Below are 21,979 nucleotides of genomic sequence, written 5' to 3'. Positions count from 1 at the left end.
ACTCATCATCAAGTGAGGAAGATGTGTATTCAATCTTTGTACTTCTCCTTGTCCTTATGAAGATCACCATGTAAGCACCATGTATGCATCATCAATCAACCATAAATCTGATCTGAACATCTTCTATGTAACTTCAAGAATCATATGAGAGTTTATCATAGACAACTCACAGCAAGATATATCATTTAGCCATATGAGAATCATCACCAAGGATTATTAACCATAATGCCAACAATGAATTACTAAAGGCATATGCTCCCCCTCAACCAGTGCCATCTGTTAGATCTGATCATGCATATATCAGCAATAAGCATCATCATCCTCAAGTTAGGATCAAAACACTTCTAGACATCATACAAGTAACAAAACATTTCCACACATCCTCAGCAGACTGTAACCAATAGAGAAAATAATAGACTGAATCATATCAGATCCTTTTTCTGATCCTGTCCCCACTGCTTTTCCTCAGACTGACATATACGCGACTTTGCAGTGTCTAACTCGCGTATATACGCGACTTCCCTTTAAGGAACTTGCGTATGAGATTCAGGACACTGATGTTTTACACTTTCAGCTCCCCCTGAGTCTGATATGTCTGTGTTGTGCTGTGTCTCAGTACATTGTGCCGACTGTACTTCCTTCTTCCTCCATATCTTCAAGTGTGATGAGGTTTTCTTCTTTTGGTGTGATGTCCATCCTTTGTTCCTGCATTCCTTTGCTATATGTCCAAGCTTGTTACATGCATAACATCTAACATGTTTCATGTTCCTCCTGTAGCAATCAGCAGCTTTGTGACCAAACATATTGCAAGAAAAACAATATCCATTGAAGTACCTTGAATGTGATGATCTTTCTACATGATGGTCTTGAACCCTTCTTCTTCCACATCTAGCTGCAACATGTCCAAGATTATGACATACATAACATTCAACATTATTCATAGGAGGAGTAAAAGATTTTCTTTGAGGAGTCTCTTTCCTTGATTGTTGATGGGATTGACCTTTCATCTCCTTGTTGATCATTTTAGTTTTCTCTTTAGAGTTCCTTGCCTCACCTTGTGCGCTAGATTCACCTTCAACAGATTCATGAAAACCAAGACCAGTCTTGATAGCAGGAGACCTTTGACTACTAAGAATATCATCCAAGGCTTTAGTACTATCTTGAAATCTCAAAAGTTTATCCTTTTCTTCTAATTTACCTTTCAAGATATTTACCTCAACTTGAAGTTGTTCCTCCTTTTCTAGACATTGCTTCTTCATGTCTTCTCCATCTTTCCTTCCTTCTTCCAACTGATGCCTTAGTTTGAGAATCTCCTTTTCTTGTTCTTCATTCAGATCCTGCTGCATTTGACGAACTCGGAAGGCACATTCTAGTTGAGATTTTAAGCTGATGACTTCATTTTCTTGTTTTTCAATTGCTTGATGTAGATCTTCATTTTGCTTCCTTGATTCTTCAAGATCTCCCTTTAGTGAGAGGATTGTAGCTTCAAGATTTTCATAGTAGCTGGATCTATCTTTGAGTTTCTTGATGGTTGTGCTTCTTTCGTTGACTTCTTTTCTTAATGATGTCACTTCATGCTGCAATTTTTGACATTGGTCTTCCTTGTCCTTGAGTAGCTTTCTTACCTTGTTTCCTTCTTCTAGTTGGGCCTTTAGTTTGGTAACTTCTTCTTTGAAAGCACATTCCCTTTTGTTCAATAGATCTTGTTGATCTTTAACTTTGTCTGTAAGCCTTCTAAATACTGCCTCTATTTGATACTTTTCTTGCTCACCCATAAAAGCATGTTCAGTAGTTTCACTATCACTTCCATCACTTTCACAAGGAAATATAGCAGGAACATCAGAGGATAACACATTCATACCTGATAATGATTCTGAATCTAATTCTGAATCTGATTCTGAATCTGATTCTGAATCTGAAGAACTTCTTATACCTAATCCCCAATCGACTCTCCCATTGTCATAGATCTTCTGAGATGTCTTCTTCTTCCTATGAGCTTTCTTCTTAAGCTTCTTTCCCATTGTTCCACGGATCTCCTTCAAGCGATCAAGCTTCTACCAAAGGACCTGCTCTGATACCAATCGTTGGAAATAATACTGAGAGGGGGGGGGGGTGAATCAGTATTATCAGATCAATAAAACTTTTCCAATGCTCAAAAACATATACGCTACTTCAGTTAAGTGAACCCGCGTGTACACGCTGCTGTGTCTAAAGCAACTAGCGTATATCCAGAAATCTTATGATTCAGTTAGCTTATCTTCAGTAAATGCATCAGAACATTATTAACCATATTAACAGTAAACAGGTGCAGTATAACAGAACAGATCATCACACAAAAGCCACACACATGAACACAAAGATATAAGGTGGAAACCCAATGTGGGTGAAAACCACCTGCTGCAAGTCATCTCAATCTTCTTCTTAATAAGAAAATACTTTTACAATATTTGTACTGGTGCAGTCTTATACCAGTACGGGAGCTACAACCCCCTTTGCTTTTGTACTAGCCGATCCATTTACTAGTACACAGGCTGCTACCTGCTACAATGCTCCAAAGATCTCCCTTAGCTTTTGTACTAGCTTAGATACTAGTACGTAGGTGCTTGCCTACAATCTTCTCTCCTCCAGGTACCACGTTTCATCAATTTTCAGACTGGATACACTGAAGCACAACACATAATCTGAAAGGCCACATTTCATCCAATTTTCATACTGGACCCATAACTATCATTGAAGCTCAAAACAATCATCAAACTCTGAATCACTGAAACCCTGTTAACAACACCGTCACCAGAACACAGAGCAGACACAGAACTCTGTAATAACCATCAGACCCATCTGCAACTTCAAGTATCAAGCTTTACAATGTATACGCTACTTCGATGAATCAAACCCGCGTGTATACGCGCTTTCGCCAAATACAACCCGCGTACAGATCTAAAAATAATTTCTCATAACTTGCAGCTGTACCAGACATCAATCATACTCATAATACTTATAGAACAATACATGCGTCAGTATGTAGACCTAGAATAAGCATCATAAAGATAGTTCATTTCAAACCATTTGATCCCGATCTCTCCTTAGATCTTGCTCTCCATCAACCGATGAGATCTCTCCTTAGCTCAGATCAAGCAATGCATCATCAACCCATAACCTGCATACTGGATCTAATGCTTCATCAGATATTCAAGACATTTCAGATACACTTGCCTAATGATTTCCTTCTCCTTATATAGCCTTAGGCCTTATTCAATACCAAGAGCCAAAGCCATAGAAATCCAATACCATCAACTTCAAAACTAGGGATCAACACATCCGTCGAGACACCAAGGTCCAAAACCATAGGCACAACTTCCAAGGAATAACCGCCGTGGACCAAAGATAAGTTTTCCACATACACGCGCTTTTACTGAAGCCAACCAGCGTGTACACGCGACTTGGGCTTAATGAACCTGCGTGTATGAACTTTCTCTTCTTCTTATAGTCTGATCATCAATTCCTTGCTGCTGACCTTCTGCACTATGATTTGTCATCAGTGTGGTTTGCCATCAAGGACAACACTTATCTCATAATGCCAACAAACACTGAAAACACCTCTAAACTATGACTTCGACTCTAGATGTTAAAAAAAAAATGAATAATTTTGTGTTTTTTTAATTTTGTCGACTTTTTGCCGACTTTTTCAAAAAACTCCCGACTTTAACGAGTTTTTCAACTTTTGGACCCTTACCGAATTAATCCCGACTTCGACTTTTTCCACATTGGGTATAACACAACATGCCGGTTTACACTGTGGGGTAGGAGGAGTGACTCGCACTGCATTGAGGACGTGAGGGGAGTGACAGGTGCAATGACACAGGTAGGACACAGGATGGTATAGCTGTAGTCGGGGGTATCCAGTCGTGTACATGGACAAGTTGCGGCGTACAGTGGCATGTCGAGGAGTGTGGTGGTACTTGGTGGTATGCAGTGACACACGATGCAACGTAGCGGGCTCTTGGAGCGTTGCCTCCTGGGAGACTTATGGACAGGGACAATAAGTGTACCATGGGATGCAACTCACCTAGGATCGACGAGGACATTGTTGAGCATTTGGGGACACCATGTTTAGTGGAGACAGGGCCTCGAGGGGATTATCAACAGATCCGAGGAAGAGAGAGGGTCGTCCGTAGAATTACTCTTGATAATTTCGACAGACTCTTGATCATACTCTTTGGGACATACCCACCCATCATCCTTTAGTGTTGCTTACAGTTGCAGAGGGTTTCGTTGTTGCCCTTTGACACTCTCCATTCAGGCAGCACGGCATGGGAGGCTCACCCTAGGCAATTGGATGAGACACCATGTGTCATGCGCCGAGAGGAGACTCTCTAGTTAAGACAATTGGTAGGTGCATGAATTGATGGTTGCAGGCTTAGGGATGGCATGGTTGATTGTTGAGGTAGCATATGTTCCACCCCTAGGCTCACACTTGGGGAGGTGAATGAGAGGGAGTTACATGGTGCTTTTTCAGCTGGATAGCTCGAGGTGTTAGGTGAGCATGAGGTGCGGAGGACGGTAGCCCTTATTGGCAGGACGATGCCTAGGTTTCTAGTAGTACCTGAGCACATCATCAGGAGCTGGGGTAACATATCTCGCTGTGTGATTTGGCAGGAACAAAGCAGTTGGATATTCACGGCACAGGTTATTAATGCTCGATGCCTACCTATTGGATACCTACAGGAGGCAGAGACGGGGCACAGAGGGGTCCCAACAACTAGCAACATATCACAGCGGCAAGTAGAGAGGGTTGGGGATTGTGGACGTCCAATGTGGTTATGGGATCTAGGGATCCAATGGATTGGTGGGATACTCCACTGCTCAATGAGCATGGTTGGGATAACAAGCGGACTGATTAATTCACAGGTGGACACATGGGGGATCACTGAAGACCTCGCCAAAGGACGAGGCAAATTGTTGCTCAGGATTGGGGCTAACCATAGAGTGATAGGCGCTGGCACTGTTGAGTCGCTTTGGCAAGATTGGCCTAGGCTCGATCATCGCATAGATTATGACCAAGAGTTATGGGATAAGAGGCTTTGGTATGAGCATGCTAGGCAGTCAGTCATGACCAGAGTGTCACTATGTCAACAAGATAGGTTCCTCCTTCTGCGACAAGTAGGGGATTCTGGCATAACAGGGATGGGCAGTTCAACTACCCATAGAGGTGAGCTAGTTTGTACAGGGGAGGGTCATCCAAATCTTCCATTTGGTTTTAGTGATTAGTTGATGGTGTGGGGAACTTTACCGGTGTGGCAGGGTGATCAACAGGAGGTGATCAAGGGAGGCCCGAGTAGACGAGGGTTCAATCCCACCAGGATTGGATTGCATCTTCAGGGGTTTACTCTTGTAGTGCATGAGATGGACTACTCAGTAGGGAAATTTCATGGGGAGTTGGGCAGAGTCCTACATTATCATGATGCTCTACTTATTGCTAGTATGCATAGGGCTTCTGGTATCTGTATATGGTTGGATAACGAGTGGAGCAAGGTGTGCTTCACGTTGATTACGATGGCTTGGGATCCTAGTATCAAGGGATTCCTTCATGTCGGGACAGTGTTGAGATTGAGGATGACTCAATGGTACATTTGAGACCTTGGTATTATTGGTGGTTACAGTGATGATCAACAATCAGAGAGGACACTTGTTCAGGCATTGGTTGAGGACAAGCAATTTTTGGCGGGGAGGACTGTAATGTCCCTTCCTAAATATTTTGGAACATGCTATATTTCTACATTTTGGGGGACAATTTTGGTGAAGACGGTGCCCATTTGATTTTTGATAGAAGACTTAGGAGTTAGAGGCAAGATAATTTAATTTTGTTTCGTTTTGTTAATGATATGTGGGGACCACCCACATAAGAAATACGCACTCCCTAAGCCAATGATTCGAAATGCATGAGAGGGAAGAAAAGGCGAGAAGAAAGGCTCCACGAAAGTTATAAAAGGAAGGCAACACACTTCATTTGGCATTCTTGGCTTATTGAATTTGATTTTGTTGCTCGAGTTGTTTAGCCGGGTCACTTGCTGTTTAGCAAGAGTTTTCCAAGCGGAGAACTCACCCTTTCTTTGAGGGACTTCGAGAGCCACCTTAGAAAGGTTCACCCATTATCATCCGGAGGAGATTTGTAGAGAGATTTCCAACATTTGTATTCAGTTTGCCCCAGCAGTGCGTATTTCTGGAGGATGTAGTAGTGTATCTAGTGTGGCCATTGCAGTGTTCTACTAGAGGGCTATTGCTTGTTGGGAGAAATAAGTGAAGTATTGGTGGAGTTGATTGCTACCTTTCTGGAGTGTTTGAAGAGGATTTTGCTGCTGTATTGGCAGGCAGTGTGTTTCAACATATTTGGAGGGCGTAGGGCCTTTTGGGGCTAATTTTGGAAGGTCAAAGTCAGGTCAAAGCATTTCTGGGTTTTCCTGGGTTTTTGACAAGGACCCAAGATATAAATTTGCAGAATTTTCTGAGCACCTGAGGTGGGGTTTTCAACCTTATTTTTGCAGCAGACAGTGCAAAATCACTGGGGACTTCGTAGTGCCTTTTTGCGGGTCGATTTTGGAAGGTCAAAACCAAGCCAAACCATTTCTGGGTTTTCCTGGGTTTTTAACAAGGACCTTGGAAATAAATTTGAAGAATTTTCTGAGGACCGGAGGTGGGGCTTTCAGCCATATATTTTCAGCAGACATTGCATATTTGTTGTAGCAGTGCAGAGCAACAGTTGGACAGTTTCTGGGTTATCATTGCTTCACTTGGGCATTGCTCAGCTTGCCAAAAAAAGGCAAGCCCAAGTGTATTCCTTCCATATATTTGTACTCTTGCACCAATTATAATAAAATGGCTCCACTGCTTCCATATTTCTGATTGTTTTGGGTGTTTATTAAATTGTTTTAGAATTTTCCGTGGTGTAAATTTGCTATTTGCTTGCATAGCACTGTTTTTCCTATTTTGGAACATTACATCACCCCTTCTACAAATTTTCAGTCTTTAGTTGCTCAGCCTATGATTATGATAGGTTTCACAATCTCAACAAGCTAACATGTTTCTCACAGCAAAAGATCACGTCAAATATTTCAAGGAAGCTCAATCACTGTTAGGAATTTCCCACCATGTCATCTTTTATAATACAGCCTTTATAACCTTGCCTCAACACCCCAAACTTTCCATTTGCCTAATTTGGAAAGATAATTATAGATTCATGCAGGCACTTTTAGCTTTTCTTTATTTCTTCCCAAGCAAGTTACATTTTTGCTATTCCTTGATAATTTGTTTCAAATCACTCTTTTATTAAATTAAATAAACATTATCTTTGAATAATACTTGTGTTGCACAGGTACCCGCACCCGGGGGTGGGGTTCTCGAACCCGTCCCGGGTTCCCGCACCCAAGTACCGGATTCGGGTACGGGTTCTTCCCAGACGAACCCAGAAGAACCGGGTTCTTCCATGAAGAACCGGGTTCTTCCATGAAGAACCGGGTTCTTCAAAAAAAAAAATTGGGTTCTTTTCCTTTAACGGGTTCTTGGGTTCTTGGGTTCTTCGGGTGCTTGGGTTCTTGGGTTCTTCGGGTTCTTCGGGTTCTTCGTGTGCTTGGGTTCTTGGGTTCTTCGGGTTGGGTTCTTCGGGTTCTTTGGGTTCTTCATAAAAAAACTATATTAAAAATTTAATTTTCAAATAATTTTTTTTATTGAAATTTAAAAAATGATATGCCATAAACGAATGATATGCCATAGAATATAGAATATATGCCATAAACGAATGATATCATTTTTGGAGTCATTGATGGTCATTGGTCTGGATTGTCCTTCAGAGATGGTTGTAAGGTCTTCTGAATGTTTCTCAAGGAAATTTTCTGCCATCATTTCCAAAGATTACAGTTTCCAAAGACTGTCTTTGTTCACATGCCTTAGCATTGCTCTGTGGGCATGACGTGCTGCTCAAGGGTAATGAATCATTGTAAAAATTTATCAACAGTGATAAGTTTTTCAAAACTTATGAGCGAAATAGTATTCTGAAATCATATATGATTATGATATCTCAATATTATAAAAGGAACATTATGGGTGTACAATCCCACAAGCAGAATATCATATCATATTGGCTGTAGCTTTGTGGAAATATTTAATAAGGTGATGACCATAGTTGGAAAAAAAAGGGTAGCTGTTTGCACATTCATGAGTCCCTTCCTACCGCAGGACTCTTATGATCAGTCTCTCCATTAGTCTTATGCTATAAATTTATAAAAACAATTTCAAAACTTATGCCCAAGGTTTGTTAGAGTCTCAATGTAAATTATGAATCTCCTGTATTTGTGGATCTTCAATGCCTTTAATATTATATGGCATCGAAACCAGAACTGGAAAAGAGACCTCTTACTCTGTAATTTGAGCCTGCAGATTCTTGTAAATCAATTTGCAATGAATTTATGAAACATTCATTCCCGAGCCAAATAAGTTAATAACCATCAAATTATAAACTGTAAATGCACACATACAGGTTCAGACATTTTCGGTCAAATAGAAAGTAGGATTGAGACCAGCCATAAGCTGTAATCAGCTGATGCTGTTAAATGGCGAAGGGCTATTTTGGAAAATGGCTAAATTAAGTTCCAAAATCTGCCAATTTCTCACAGCATTCTGATAACATCATGTTAAGATTAAAACTAGGAAAATATGCCTAAATGAATAAGCGTGTTTTGTGGAAGGGTAAGGCTGCCACTGTTTTAACATTTTGGGATTGCTTTACCACAGAGCACACCATGCATGGGGCAGGTGGATGATTAGACATCAAGAAAAGCCTAGACCACTATCAGGTTGAGAAGAATCTCCTATGAAAAAATTGTGTTTTTATATGGGAGAGACTAAACATGTTTAAATGATTATCATTAAAGTTTTCTTGTTTAAAGTTGAAAAAATATACAAATTCAAATTTCATGTATATTATTAATTATAAATTTATAATTTATAAAATATAATTATTAAAATTTAATATTATTATATTACTCGACGAACCCACGCACCCTGTTTCCAAAAATGTCGTCCCCGTCCCCGTTCCCGTCCCCGTCCCCGTCCCCGCACCCACGTTTCCTGGCAACATAGAATAATACTTACTTGATTATGTATTTTTTTATAAATTAAATAAACATTCTTTCAATAAATACTTAATTGATTATGTATCTTTTAATAGAGAAAACAAGCGAAACAAATTACCGAGTAGTCTAACTTGACACAACTAAAGATAAAGGACATTAATTTTACAAGATTATTGTTGTGCCTCAATTTTTAAAGGTCAAACTTCTGCTTCACAGCACAAGATTTTTAGTAGAAGCACTTGCTCAAGTGGTCTCGGAAAGATCTAGAAATGACAACCAAGCATGAATTTTCAAATTTGTCCTCTGGGGCCTCCAAAATTGTGCCTCACAATATCTCAAAATGATCTATGGTAACTTGGGCTTAACCTTTTTATACAAAACTCAAATTTGGATGCTTCTAATGTTGGAAGGCTCTTGAAAAGCTACGAGTTTACAATATACCATAGTTGCCAGAAGATGTGGGTACAGCTACAGGTATGCCATATCTGAAATCTAGGTGTGGGGGCATGGGGGTAAGGGTACATCAAATAAGATGTGAATTAAACAAAGTCTATATATACAACTTGAAATTTCAGACTTTAGATTTTTAACTCATAGAATGATGAATAATGAGCATTGAACGATTATCTATATCATACTTTGTTGCATAAATCAAAGATAGGTATATCCAATGAGAATCTAAAGTATAGTCTATTATGAACATAATATCTGACACTGAAAAATATAAAAAATCAAACTTTACAGTGAATAATCGGGTCTCCAGCTCAATATTTGTGCCATTCGGTTCAGGTTCAAGTCTCTGCATTTTCAAAGTCCTCTGTCAACATACTCTCTAAGAAACCATCACTGTCCACCATTGTTGAGGCTCATTTTTAATAAAGGTAGATCAGTGAGGCCATCTCATTGCTACATAAACATTCTTTGCTGTTAAAATGTATGCTTTCCTTCTCCAAGTTGATTTCCATTGTGGGGTCCACCTAAGTTTTAGGTACGATTTTAAGTTTGATTTTTTTTTTTTAATTTACCAATTGAGATTTTTTCCACTTGTAAATGTCTTTTTATGAATAAATTGTGGGAGATGCTGAGGTGTTCATGGAGACATCAAGAAATGGCAACAGACAGCGAGAGTCTTCAAGGATACCTTTCTCTCATCTCCCAAGTCCCGAGACATCTCCAAGTACCCAAGATGTCTCCTTTCTCCAGGATGTGTAACTGACCTCAAGATGAATCTCCCTACTACAATGCCATTTACACAGAATCTATCTCTAACAAAAAACGATTCTAACCTGTGAAGCAAGTTAAAATATCCAATTTCATCTTTTTACCTTTCTCCAAACATAACTTCACCTTCCAATTTGTCTCCATTTTGTTCCAATTCAATTATGCCCCAGTTTAGCACCTCCTCATCTGTGTGCTAAATATTTTTTCTATTATCACTCAAAATTAACTCCAAAAACCAACTGCCCATTGCTGCATCCACTAGTTTTCCTGTTGATCACCAAAGATGGTATAAAGAAGTTCATACTAAAGGGTATGTTGTGCAGGAGCCACCTAAGTCCTAGTTGCCACCCAATACACATTGCACACTTGGCATTACTATTTTGTGCCATGCCTGCTTCATAGAGCCATCACAAACAATCACTAGTTATTAGTCAAAACATAATAATAATACCAATTCGTCTAGAAAACCTAACCATCGCACCCTTTGCACATTATGAAATCCTTTATTGACAATTTTCCAATTGCAAATACAAAATAGTAAATAATTATTCATCTATAGCAATCCCTGGCCTCTTGAAAATCCATGTAGATAACGCTATGCACAAGTTTGGGGAACAAGTGACAATTGCCAATTACCTCCTTTTATAATCAAATTCTCTTTCAAGAGACTACCAATTTCTAGTTATAGGATGAGAATATACTTTTCTCTTATGCGGTACTTCCTATGCATGTACACCAACACATTATGCTACAAAGGAACTATTTTCTAAACAACAAGTTTCAAAAAGCATTCAGTTTTATGCAATGTTTCTAAGTTTTCGTATTTTAGTTTACGCTTTAGACAGCAAGCTTCTGAAGAACCGGAAAAGGGTTTTGCAAAGGGAAAATACATTAACGATCTATGAAAACTATGCCATTTTGCCTCTCTTCCATACAACCATCACTAACTAGAAAATGAAGTTATTTTTTTAAAAACATCAAAATAAAGGACACTATCTATATACATTACAAGTATTTTGTAATGCAGTTAACTTGTATAAAGAAGAAAGATGTACATACCGTTGCCGAGTGATATTTCAAGATTGCAAGCGGTTTCCTTTTATGATAATCATACACACGAACCCTATTTTTGCAAAAAGATGTAAGCAGAACGTAAATGATATCTTTATGAATTGTAAGTCCATACAAAATCAAAGAAAATTACTGCAGGATAACCGAATTTGAATGCATTATATTTAATTTTATGAAACTAAATCTTTGCAATGGATATCAAACATATAAATTTTTTAGACAACAGTGAAAGATATCTCATGAAATAGGCAAGCCGATCAAAATATGCAACTCTAGCTTCTTTGAAAATCTGTCGATACTATATCAAAATAAACAAAAGTTAATGCCATTGCTGAGAGAATGGAAGATTTGATACACTTGTCCTAGGCCGCATGATGCATCGTATCTCTTAAGTGACCTCTTATGATATTTTACCAATGAGTAAGAGCTGTTTTATATTGGGTCAGTCAACAAATTCAATTATGTAGGTAAGTCCAGTGACATTGTTCATGTAACCCTCAAATTAAGAAACAGCTATGAGAGGTTAATTCCTTTATTGTGTAAAGGAAAAACAGAAGGAATATTTTTCCTAGGAAAAGAATATGGAAGATTCCTACAGGAGACAGTGGCTGCTGGAGGAGAGGTGAAAGGTACTCAAATTAAAACTAAAATTCTCAGAATATCACAAACCTGTGATCCCAACCAGCTGTTGCAAAAATTCTGTTATCTTTTCTTATAGAGATGTCTGATATGCCTGGATGTGAATGATTGATTTCTTTCTTCAAAAGACACATACCCTGGCAACACCAACAAGGTAACAGACATAAATGACACCAGCATGCTGCAAAAGCTTCCATGTTTAGAAGTATTAAAAATAAGTGCAGAGACAAGTAGAAATACATCAAAAACAGTAATGAAAGAAAATTATCATTGATCAAGAAATAATTATACATTAATATAGCGCTAGGAGTTGGCTCTTTCTTGTAATAAGCAGCACATAAGTTGGAACTTAAGCAAGATATGTGACAAAATATGCCACAATTCTATTGATTCAAGGATAAGCCTCTCTTGCAACCTCACCCACTCTCTCAAATTTAACTTTCATATCCGCTGAATGATTGAACCTTGGTTGTATATACCAAGAAGTTCAGTCAAGAAAGGGGGTAAATATGTTTCAATGAGATGCAGTTACGTTGTATAAATTTTACATGTTTAAACTTTATATTAGTTCAAAAATATATCCTGTTAGAATTATAAATGTAATTTTCACTTATGGTCATGTTACCCACCAAAAAGTGAGTAACCCATAGGAGACAATTTTCTCCTCCTCAGACTAAGAAATTAGAAATTGCATCAATAAATCACATAAAAGCAAAACCTAGCTTTGTGCATGGTAAATCTCTCCTTTTAAGGGATGACGACATCCATATTTGCTGTTTATGCAAAAGTTTCAGCCACACAAATCAATTCTCTAGCCCAGTCCTAGTGTCTATTGGAAGGCCTTAGTCCCTTTTTGTTGATCATCCTTAAAAGGCCTTTTCTTTGGCTGCAATATGACATTGTGCACCCTATCACTGCAGATCAATAAAACCCAAACTTATAACAGCCATATCTTTGGTTTAGAAATAGAGTATAAGAACCTTTGCATAGGATATCTACACCTTTCTAGGCTTTGCCGATACTCTGTTCCATATTATAGACGTCTTATCCATCACCTTGAGCCATAGCATTAGAATATCCATTAGAGAAATTTTGAGGTTTAAAATGGGCCTCCTGAGGAATATTATAAGACAATGTGGAAAAAGTCGAAGTCAGGATTAAATCGGCAAGGGTCCAAAAATTGAAAAACTCGTTAAAGTCGGGAGTTTTTTGAAAAAGTCGGGAAAATTACAAAAAAAAAACAAAAATATTCTTTTTTTTTTTTTAAATTTTAGCATCTAAAGTATCCACAACATCAAATAAATGCATTTCCACATAAACATGTAAAGAAAGCTAATATATAATATGTATATGAAGTCTAGTGATACATCACATATCAAAATAGTGAATCAACTCCTGAATCTTGAGTCTTGTCTAAGTCTCAACTCTCAAGTGTCAAAACATCAACAAAAAATATAATAAATGTATATCATGAGTCATCTACATGCCATAAAGTAATCAGTGACTGAGATCCTCTGCCCCTTTTATGGGAAGAGGGAACGACTTTGCCTTTTCCTCTAGAGGAAGAAGGCCCAGCCCCTGGGGATACAAATGGACTCAATCGTCCTCTAGAAGCAAAACCCTAGGGAAACAACTATATAGTTGTATCGAGACATTCTATTATAAAATTGGAAACATCCCTCCACTTTGCCACGAGATGGGTTTTTTTTTGGATAAAAAACATATTTAGTAATGTTACCTTTAGGACTTCCTAGAAGAGAAATTGAACGAGTTTAAATTGTTAAGATTTTGAGTAGAACTCTAGTATAGTAAGACTCTAGATTGATGAAATTATTGAGAAATTCTAAAATAAAATAGGAAACATTCCTTCCAATGTACGAAAGGATCTAGTCTTCACTACTAGAAAGATTCATACCTTGGACACTGAAATTGGAAACGCTCAGGATAAGCTTTCCTTAGAAGCAACTCAATCCATTCAAAAGAATATAAAATCCACATGCATAAGCATTAATCTACATTATTCCAGAGAGAAGATCTAAAGAGAGGAAAAAATATATTGTGTTATGCAATTGAAAATGACTTCTTCCTCCCTTATTATGACTTTCTTAGTAATATGTTTAACTTTTGCACTGGTACTCTCTCAAGCAGCAGAAGTCCAGAATGATGTAGCAGGTGGTTTTTGCAATTGTTGTAGATCAATTTACTAGATTAGTTAGTAACTCATAATTATTTGAAAAGTGAATGTAATGATATTTATTGTGCAGGTGAAAGTCACTTGACACTCAAACCTATGAAGCTACATGATAAGATAAGGCTTGAGAAAACCGTGGATCTTTCCAACCTGAACATGAAGAAACCGGATCTTCCCATTTGCCAGACTTTTGGCGATTTTTTGGCTCGACTCCCGATTAAATCGGGAGTATTACGATTTAACCCCGATTTTTTCGAGAGTGAAAAAATCGGCCAGCTAAAAAAATCGGATTTTTAGGATTTAATCCCAATTTTTCCCGACTTTTTCCACACTCATAAAGAAATGTATTTTTGTGTATCATACTAATGAGTAATGAGAAATATATCACACACTTACATTATTCTCTCTTGCATTTTCGTGTGTTCAACAGTGGTATAGCGGAAATAATAAAATAAGATTAGATAATATCATCAAATTTTAGAGGGAAAAAAGAAAAAACTACTTTTTCAACTCATATTTTCAACTTATCTCCCTATGGTTTTACTCAAGTTTCGAGTGGGAGCACTTGTTGGATGCGAAATTTAATTCTTCATCCAAGGAGTACCCATGTTGTATACTTTCAATGGACCTTGCTTCAAGAAAAATGAGAAATACAAGAAAAAATGTGATTGCAGTCACATTTTTCACGTATTTCTCATTTCTCATGTAATAGGGTCCATCGAAAGTATGCAACATGGGCCTCCTTAGATGATGATTCATGAATTAAATTCTGCACCCAATGTGTGCTCATGCTCAAAATTTGGGTAAAATCATAGTAGGATAAGTTGAAAATACAAGTTGAAAAAGAAGTTTTTATTTTTTAATTTTTTAATATTTTTACCTTTTTTACTCCAAAAATGGTGAATCATCCCCCATGTTGACATCATCATCTTGAATCCTATCGGTTCTTATAAAGTTAATTTTGGTTGTACATTTTTGTTTTGAGGCCCATGTTAGACCTCAAATTTCTCCAATGCTTTTAGGTGATTCAGGGATTCCAACTTAGCAGACCACCAAAAAAACCGGCCCTAGAAACCTAGGCAAGTCGCAGACTGCAACAAAAAAATCCAATAAAAAGCCACAGCAAAATCACCGCCCAGACTGATCAAATGATAATATAAACCCTGACGAAAGTTGTCAGCCTCCCCATAAAAAGTAGAATGTAGAGAAGCCCAACACCTCCCCAATAGTTAGCAGATTGGGCACACCTGCAACTGATCCAAACTACATAATGTCTGCCATGACAACCCTACCAGGTATCCCACACTCTTGGTTGAATTCTAGCCAAATTATTATTCTAAGAACCTGTTACAAATACTAGCAAGATATTTTAATGGCTGGAAAATAGCTAAGGTAATGGCCTACAAAATAATTGTTGTAGTACTGACTCTAGCCTCCCAAAACTCTAACTAGAACCAATATGTTGAATGAATTCACCAAGGGATGAGATGGGATTTTGTCTTATCTCACCAAGGTATCTAGGGGTTTTCGTCTTAGGCACAATAACCTAAGGACAATTTCCTCAATCTTCACAAACAACAAGTGATTAACTCCTTTTGCCCCAAAAGGCTTGCTTCTCCCTCTTTTAAAGAATTGATGGATCTCTCTTCAACCTTCTAGAAACACTTTTATTTTATTATTTTATTTTCATTCTAGAAGCTTATCTCTTTGCACTTTTATTTTATTATTTTATCTTCATTCTAGAGGCTTCTTCTTTTAATTTTATTTAAGTGACTTTTTTATTTATTTTATTTAAGTCACTTTTGATCCCAGAATGATTAATTTGCCTCACGATTTCTCCATCCAATAAAAGCCACTTTTTGTCATCCCATCCTATAGATGTTCATCCTGGTTCCAACGAGCTATTACACTAAGGTGTTTCTCCAAATAATCTGCTCCAAATAACACATTTAGCGTATTTAATTAAACTATGCTTGGTAATAACCCCATTTTACAGGAATTGTCAGAATGTAATGGGACCAAGAACAAGCTATGTGGAACTGACCTTGATGATGAAATATAGCAAGCGAACACTGTCAAACCCCATAAAAGTCTTCCAAAACCCTCTGAGCCCACTGATGACGTAATCTTCCACCTATGACCTGACTAACACAAACCTTGGAAATCCACCCTAACCACAACATAAGGGAAACCAAAAATGGGGATATTACAAATCCTTTGAAGCAAATATTGATTTTGTAGCTTCAAAAGGTCTTTTGCATAGGCTTGCACCTAGCATGTAGGAGAAGAATTCCTCTTTAGATTGATATGAAAAAGGACATGAGCAAAGTTGATTCCTTTGTATGTCACAAATATGGACACTATGCAGGTCAACGCCCAAACAAGAAGAAGGGCAAGGGAAAGGCACCTATCTTTGCATCTGCACAAATGGATGAGTTAGCCAATAAGTTTGAAAAGGAGTTTTCATTGGTGTCATGTATTTTTGGTACCATTACATGAGAGGTGTGGTACATTGATAGTGAAGCATCTCGCCATATGATGGGATCTCCAAACCTCTTCACCAATATGGCTAAGGAGCATAACAGCCTGTGAAAATTCGGAAACCTGAATCCTATTGCAACAACTGGAAATAATTCTCCTAATTGTTAAATTAATTCTTAACAATTTAATTACTGTTTACTACAACAAATACTGAATCAATCACACTACTACCTACACAAACAAACTATGGAAGAAATAAACACTGGAAGACATACTAGCGCACACATAAATTTACACAGTTATTTTTGGACCAATGTCCCCGGGAAAACCCAACTCGGGAAAACCGGTGCAACAATTGAGGGTTTTATTATTATGCAACAGTGAAATAATCTGAGTACAACTAGATGTCTAAAATGGAAATCCCACAGAGAAATATTGGCAAGAAAATCTAGTGAGGAGAAATTCCTCACTCCACAGGCAAATCCCGGCACTGACCTCATCTCAAATTGAGTCGTCTAAACTGTCGTTGCACAGTCATTGCATCACCCTAGCATAGTTGTTGTTGCTCTCAGCTTGGAACAACTTCTCCTCAAACCATCTGACCAGTTGTTGTCTGGGAAAACTTCTCTCCTGGTCTCTGGAAACTTTGCCCAACTTCTGGCACTGAAACTCTGCTTCTCCCCAGCAATTCCATTTTGCCTCTAGAGGCTACCGTGTTTCTCTGCATCAGCCTCACTGTGGCTTCTCTGCCTCCCTACAAATGCACTCACTGGATCTGGAAATCTTCCTTTGGCTTCATTGTCTCTGCCCTTCTCTCATTGCTTCATTCTCACTGGCTCTCTCTTCGGCAATTGATTGCTGCTACTCAAGAAATCGATCTGCTCATGCAATCGAACTGTTGATGTGATTTCTCCAAGCCCCATCGACGACTTCTTATAATCCTCTGTTGAGACTTCAACGACCAAGATTAGATCTTAATCTATGGCTAGGACTAACTTGAAGTCGATCTGTGTGGGTTTCTACAAGATTCACACCATAACTTAACTAATTCTGATTAGGTATTGATATTCCCTAAGTTTAGACTTAGGAAATATTTAAAAACTGACTAATATCTAATTAAGTCATTTATAGGTGAAATTTCCAGAAACGATTTTTGGGTTTTGGAGATCTCATGCATTATAGTCTCTCCACAAAATTTCAAGGCTAGAACACATACGGTGCTAAAAAAACTAACACTCCCTCTTAGCGAGGAATGTGTTCTAGTGTTGTTGCCCCCTGTAGCAACACCATGTCTCTGCATCATCTCTTGTCACGCTGCTAATGTCTGGCTGCTGCTGCCCACCAACTACTGCGCAACTCCGATATGTGTTGCATCTGTGCTGTTACTGACTCCACTGAATTGCTGCCAACATTGCATCTGCACTGCAACTCCCTCTCCATTAGTTGTTGTTGCAACTGCAACAACTGCAACTGGGAAGCATCCTAAATACTAAATCAACTGTGATCAGTATAATGCATCTATCACCTGAGTCTCTGACTGTTGCTAGTATCTGCGCTGCTGCTGACTCTGCATTGCTGCCAACTTTGCATTGCGTTGCACAAGATCTGACTGCAACTAGACTCTGCATCTATCACTCTGGCATCTAACTGCATCTACTGCCATGGATCCATCTTGCTACAAAATACTGTGGTCTTCATAGCAAAGGTATTGATTCAAAAGGTGAACCTCTTCAAGAATCCTACCCATTTATAGCACTCTGAGGCTACAAAACCAAGTCACCCCATTTGACTCCTGGGGTATATCAGCAAACATGGTGAAGTCTTCCTCCAACTCGGAGGACAGCCTGTCGATCTCTGCTGATGTTGTTTGTTGGTCCTGCTTCTCCTCCTTGTCCTTCTTCTGAGAGGACACTAGGTACTATAGTGACCAAGCTCACCCCATTTAAAGCACTTGACCTTTGATAGGTCCTCCTTCTTCTTCCTTTGCTCCCCCTATTCCTGACTAGGACGCTATGATGCGAGGACCACATTCTCCTCCTCCTTCACCTGCTTCTGTTCACTGCTGCTGCCACTAATGGAGCTGTTTTGAAGAGCTCGTCTCAACTCCTCCTGCTGCAAATCGGCCCACATCCTGTCCCAACTTGGCAAGGTTTATCTACCCAAGATACTTTGGATAAATACCTGCCACTCCTCTGAGACATTGTTGAGTCCCAATCGTAGTAGCTCTGTGGGTTGAGGCGTTGCCCCAACAGCTGACAACTGATCCTGGATCTCCTGAATCCCGGTGAGGAAGGGGTCTATGCTTTCCCTTTCTGCATCCCAGTGCATCTCAACTTTGTGAAAAATCCTCAACCGGAATCCCTACTACAATAACTGATAATGTTTCTTCTATTTGTTAAACTAATCAACCAAATTATTTGCAGTTTCCTATGGAAAATATCGAAACATATACACTGCAACCTTCACTTAATTAAATATTATGCGGAAACAAGACACTGAGCAAGAAAGAAAATACGACAAAAATGACACCGTTGTTTTTGGACAAATGTCCATGGAAAAACCCAATGCGGAAACCGGTGCAACAAATTTGAGGGTTTTATTATTATGCAATAGTAAATCTGAGTACAATTCTTGGATGCTCAACTAGCAATCCGATACAAAGAGAAACTGGACAAAACTAATGAAGTGCTCTCACCCTGTCACTGGGAGAATCTAAGTCTGATCACACTGAACTAGAGCCTCTGTGCAGAACTGCATCACTCCCATGCAATTCCTGCATCACCCCTGCTGGGTATCACGCTGCTCCTTCTCTGGATCTTCTGCTGGCTGGAAAATCCGAATCTCTGCCTCCCGGTCTCACACCCCAGCTCCTGTGTCATCTCTGCGTGGGCCAGCGTCTCCCTCTCTTTGGACGTCGTTTTTCCCTCTCTTTGCCTCATACTCTCTGGCCCAGGAAAACTTCCTTCTTCCGGATACTCTCTGCTCCTCACTGTAAGAAATTTACTCGATTAGAATTTCCTCCTAAGAACTTCTCACTTCAGAAATTCAATCTCCTGATCTCTCGGTGTGTTTTTCAAATGACCCTCAAGCTCCCTTAAATAATCTTCTCGTTGACATTGAACGGCCCAAATTAAAAGCTAATCAATGGCTAAGATCATTTTAGCTTGATCCTCATCTTCTTCTAGAAGTTACACCCACAATTAGATTAATACCCATTAATATTTTCAATTTCCTAGGTTTAGACTTAGGGGCCCATTAAAAATATTAATTATTTTAATATAGTTGTTTTTGGGTTTCCCAAAACGCTTTCTAGGTTCTTTGGAATACATGTGCCCAAGCCTCCCTGCAAAATTTGAGGCCTAGAGCACATCCGATGCTACCCCAAATCAACACTCCGTCTTAGCAAGGAATGTGCTCTAGCAATATACGTTGTTGCATACTGCTCTGTTTCTGAAGCATCGTCCTCTGTGCCACTGATGTCTGACATGATGTCCACCAACTACTATGCAAATGTTGCATCTGTACAGCGACTGACACTGCCACTGTCAACACTGCATCCGTACTACATCTCCCTCTGAAGTGCTGCATCTGTGCTGCTGCTAGCACTACCACTGCACTACAAATTGTTGTTGCTATTCTATCAACAACGGAAAAGCATCCAAGATTAATGAATTAACTGTGTTCAGTATGATACCATGTGAATGCTAGAGTCTGACTGTTGCTAGTCTCTGCATTGACCCTCTGAATCTACTGTGTTGTTGCTGACCTCTGCTCTGTGCCATCTACACTGCTGCCAACTCTGCTCTGCGCTGCTCAGTCTCTGGCGCTCCTAGCCACTGCAACTGTCTCCCCGACACTCCTTGGCACCATTCGACACTAGTCCATCCTGTTACTTCTAATCTGGGCTCCTGTAGCAAGGAAATGATCCTAGAGGTGGACTCCTCAAGGATCCTGCCCATCTGTAGCTCTTTCAAACTACAGCTCCAAATCAACCCACCTCCCTCCTGCAGGTATCTCGGTTGTCATGGCGAACTCCTCTTCCTTGATCTTCGCAGGCGCAGCCTTAAGATCGTGTTTCTCATCCTTGTCCTTCTTCTTGAGAGGACATTGTGTAGCGTAGTGACCCATCTCACCACACCTGAAACACTTGATCTTCAAGACGTCCTTCTTACGTCTTCGTTGCTCCTGTTGTCCCTTCGATGCAAGGGCTACATTATTCTCCTCCTTGGGCTTCGACCCACTGTTGCTGCTTCCGTCAAGTTTAACCTTGACTAATTCTCTCCTCAACTCCTCTTGTTTTAGAGTTGCCCACATCTCATCCCAATTTGGCAATGCTACTCTGCCCAGGATACTCTGGACAAAGACTTGCCAAAGTTAAGGGCCCGTCTAACCAACTCTAAATCTTGAGGTGTATGCCTCGCAGCAGACAATTCATCACGGGTCTCCTTGAGCGTTGGGAGGAATGGATTAACACGCTCCCGCTTCTGCATCTGAGTAGATCTCAGCTTTTGCTCCAAGTACATCTTCTATTGCTCGGAAGATCTCTGATATAACGTATCCAAGGCATCTCACATCTCCTTAGCAGTCCCTCTGCTAGTGACGTGACAAACCATGTGATCCTTTACTCCATCTAGGATCATCCTCTTGGCCTTCTCCATTTATGTACGGTACTTCTTCAGCGGATCTGGATTTGCAAGCACATCCACCACACTGTCGACATATGTCTTAAGGACATGCTCATCTAGAACGAATGACATTCTAGCCTTCCAGATGACATAGTTGGATGCTCTGTCCAACTTGTCCTGATCCCTCAAGCCACTGGTTGCCATTTCTACCACAAATGTCGAAAATCTCCTCTCTCCTCTATGCTGCTGCTGGGCTAGCCTACGCACTCCCAATTGGAGCTAGTAAAACAGCTGCCCCTTGCTACTGCTCGGCTCTAGAGAATTTGAATTCCTTGGCTAGGAATTCTTTGAGGAAGAAATTCCCTCAACCGTGCTTCTCCTCTCTCTTCTGACAATTTTTTGCCCAGCTAACTGCCTGCAGAAAAATCTGTGTCCCACCAGCTTTTCCCCACGCTGAGGCTTCAACGATGCTCCCTCTGCCCCAGAAAAAATTCGAACTGGGAGTCCTCTCCGTCGACTCACTCGGAGAGAGACTGCCTCGAAATTTCAGCCTTCTGGCTAGAACTGTGCAAACCCTCTGGGGTTTCGAACTACTACCTCCTGCAATGTTTCTATCTCCCCCTTCT

At 39.6% G+C, this 21,979-nt stretch overlaps 1 protein-coding gene across 4 annotated transcripts in view; it reads right to left on the bottom strand.

Moving 5' to 3' along the window:
* Positions 1 to 21,979, bottom strand: part of EMB2757 (Transducin/WD40 repeat-like superfamily protein) — a 249,143-nt gene that overhangs the window by 27,414 nt on the left and 199,750 nt on the right. For all 4 annotated transcript variants that reach the window (XM_089384886.1, XM_089384888.1, XM_089384889.1 and 1 more), the window contains exons 12-13: positions 12,087 to 12,193; positions 11,406 to 11,469 (exon numbers count right to left, since the gene is read on the bottom strand). In XM_089384886.1, coding sequence (XP_089241012.1) covers positions 11,406 to 11,469; positions 12,087 to 12,193 — 171 coding nt within the window. The remainder of the gene's footprint in view (positions 1 to 11,405; positions 11,470 to 12,086; positions 12,194 to 21,979) is intronic.

The sequence above is a fragment of the Pinus tabuliformis genome, chromosome Q, assembly GCF_031772625.1.
Source record: "Pinus tabuliformis cultivar Carrire ecotype Pingquan chromosome Q, CPIR1, whole genome shotgun sequence".
Classification (NCBI taxonomy): Eukaryota; Viridiplantae; Streptophyta; class Pinopsida; order Pinales; family Pinaceae; genus Pinus; species Pinus tabuliformis.
The sequence above is the reverse complement of the archived record's forward strand: the minus strand, read 5'-3'. Positions and strand labels throughout refer to the sequence as shown.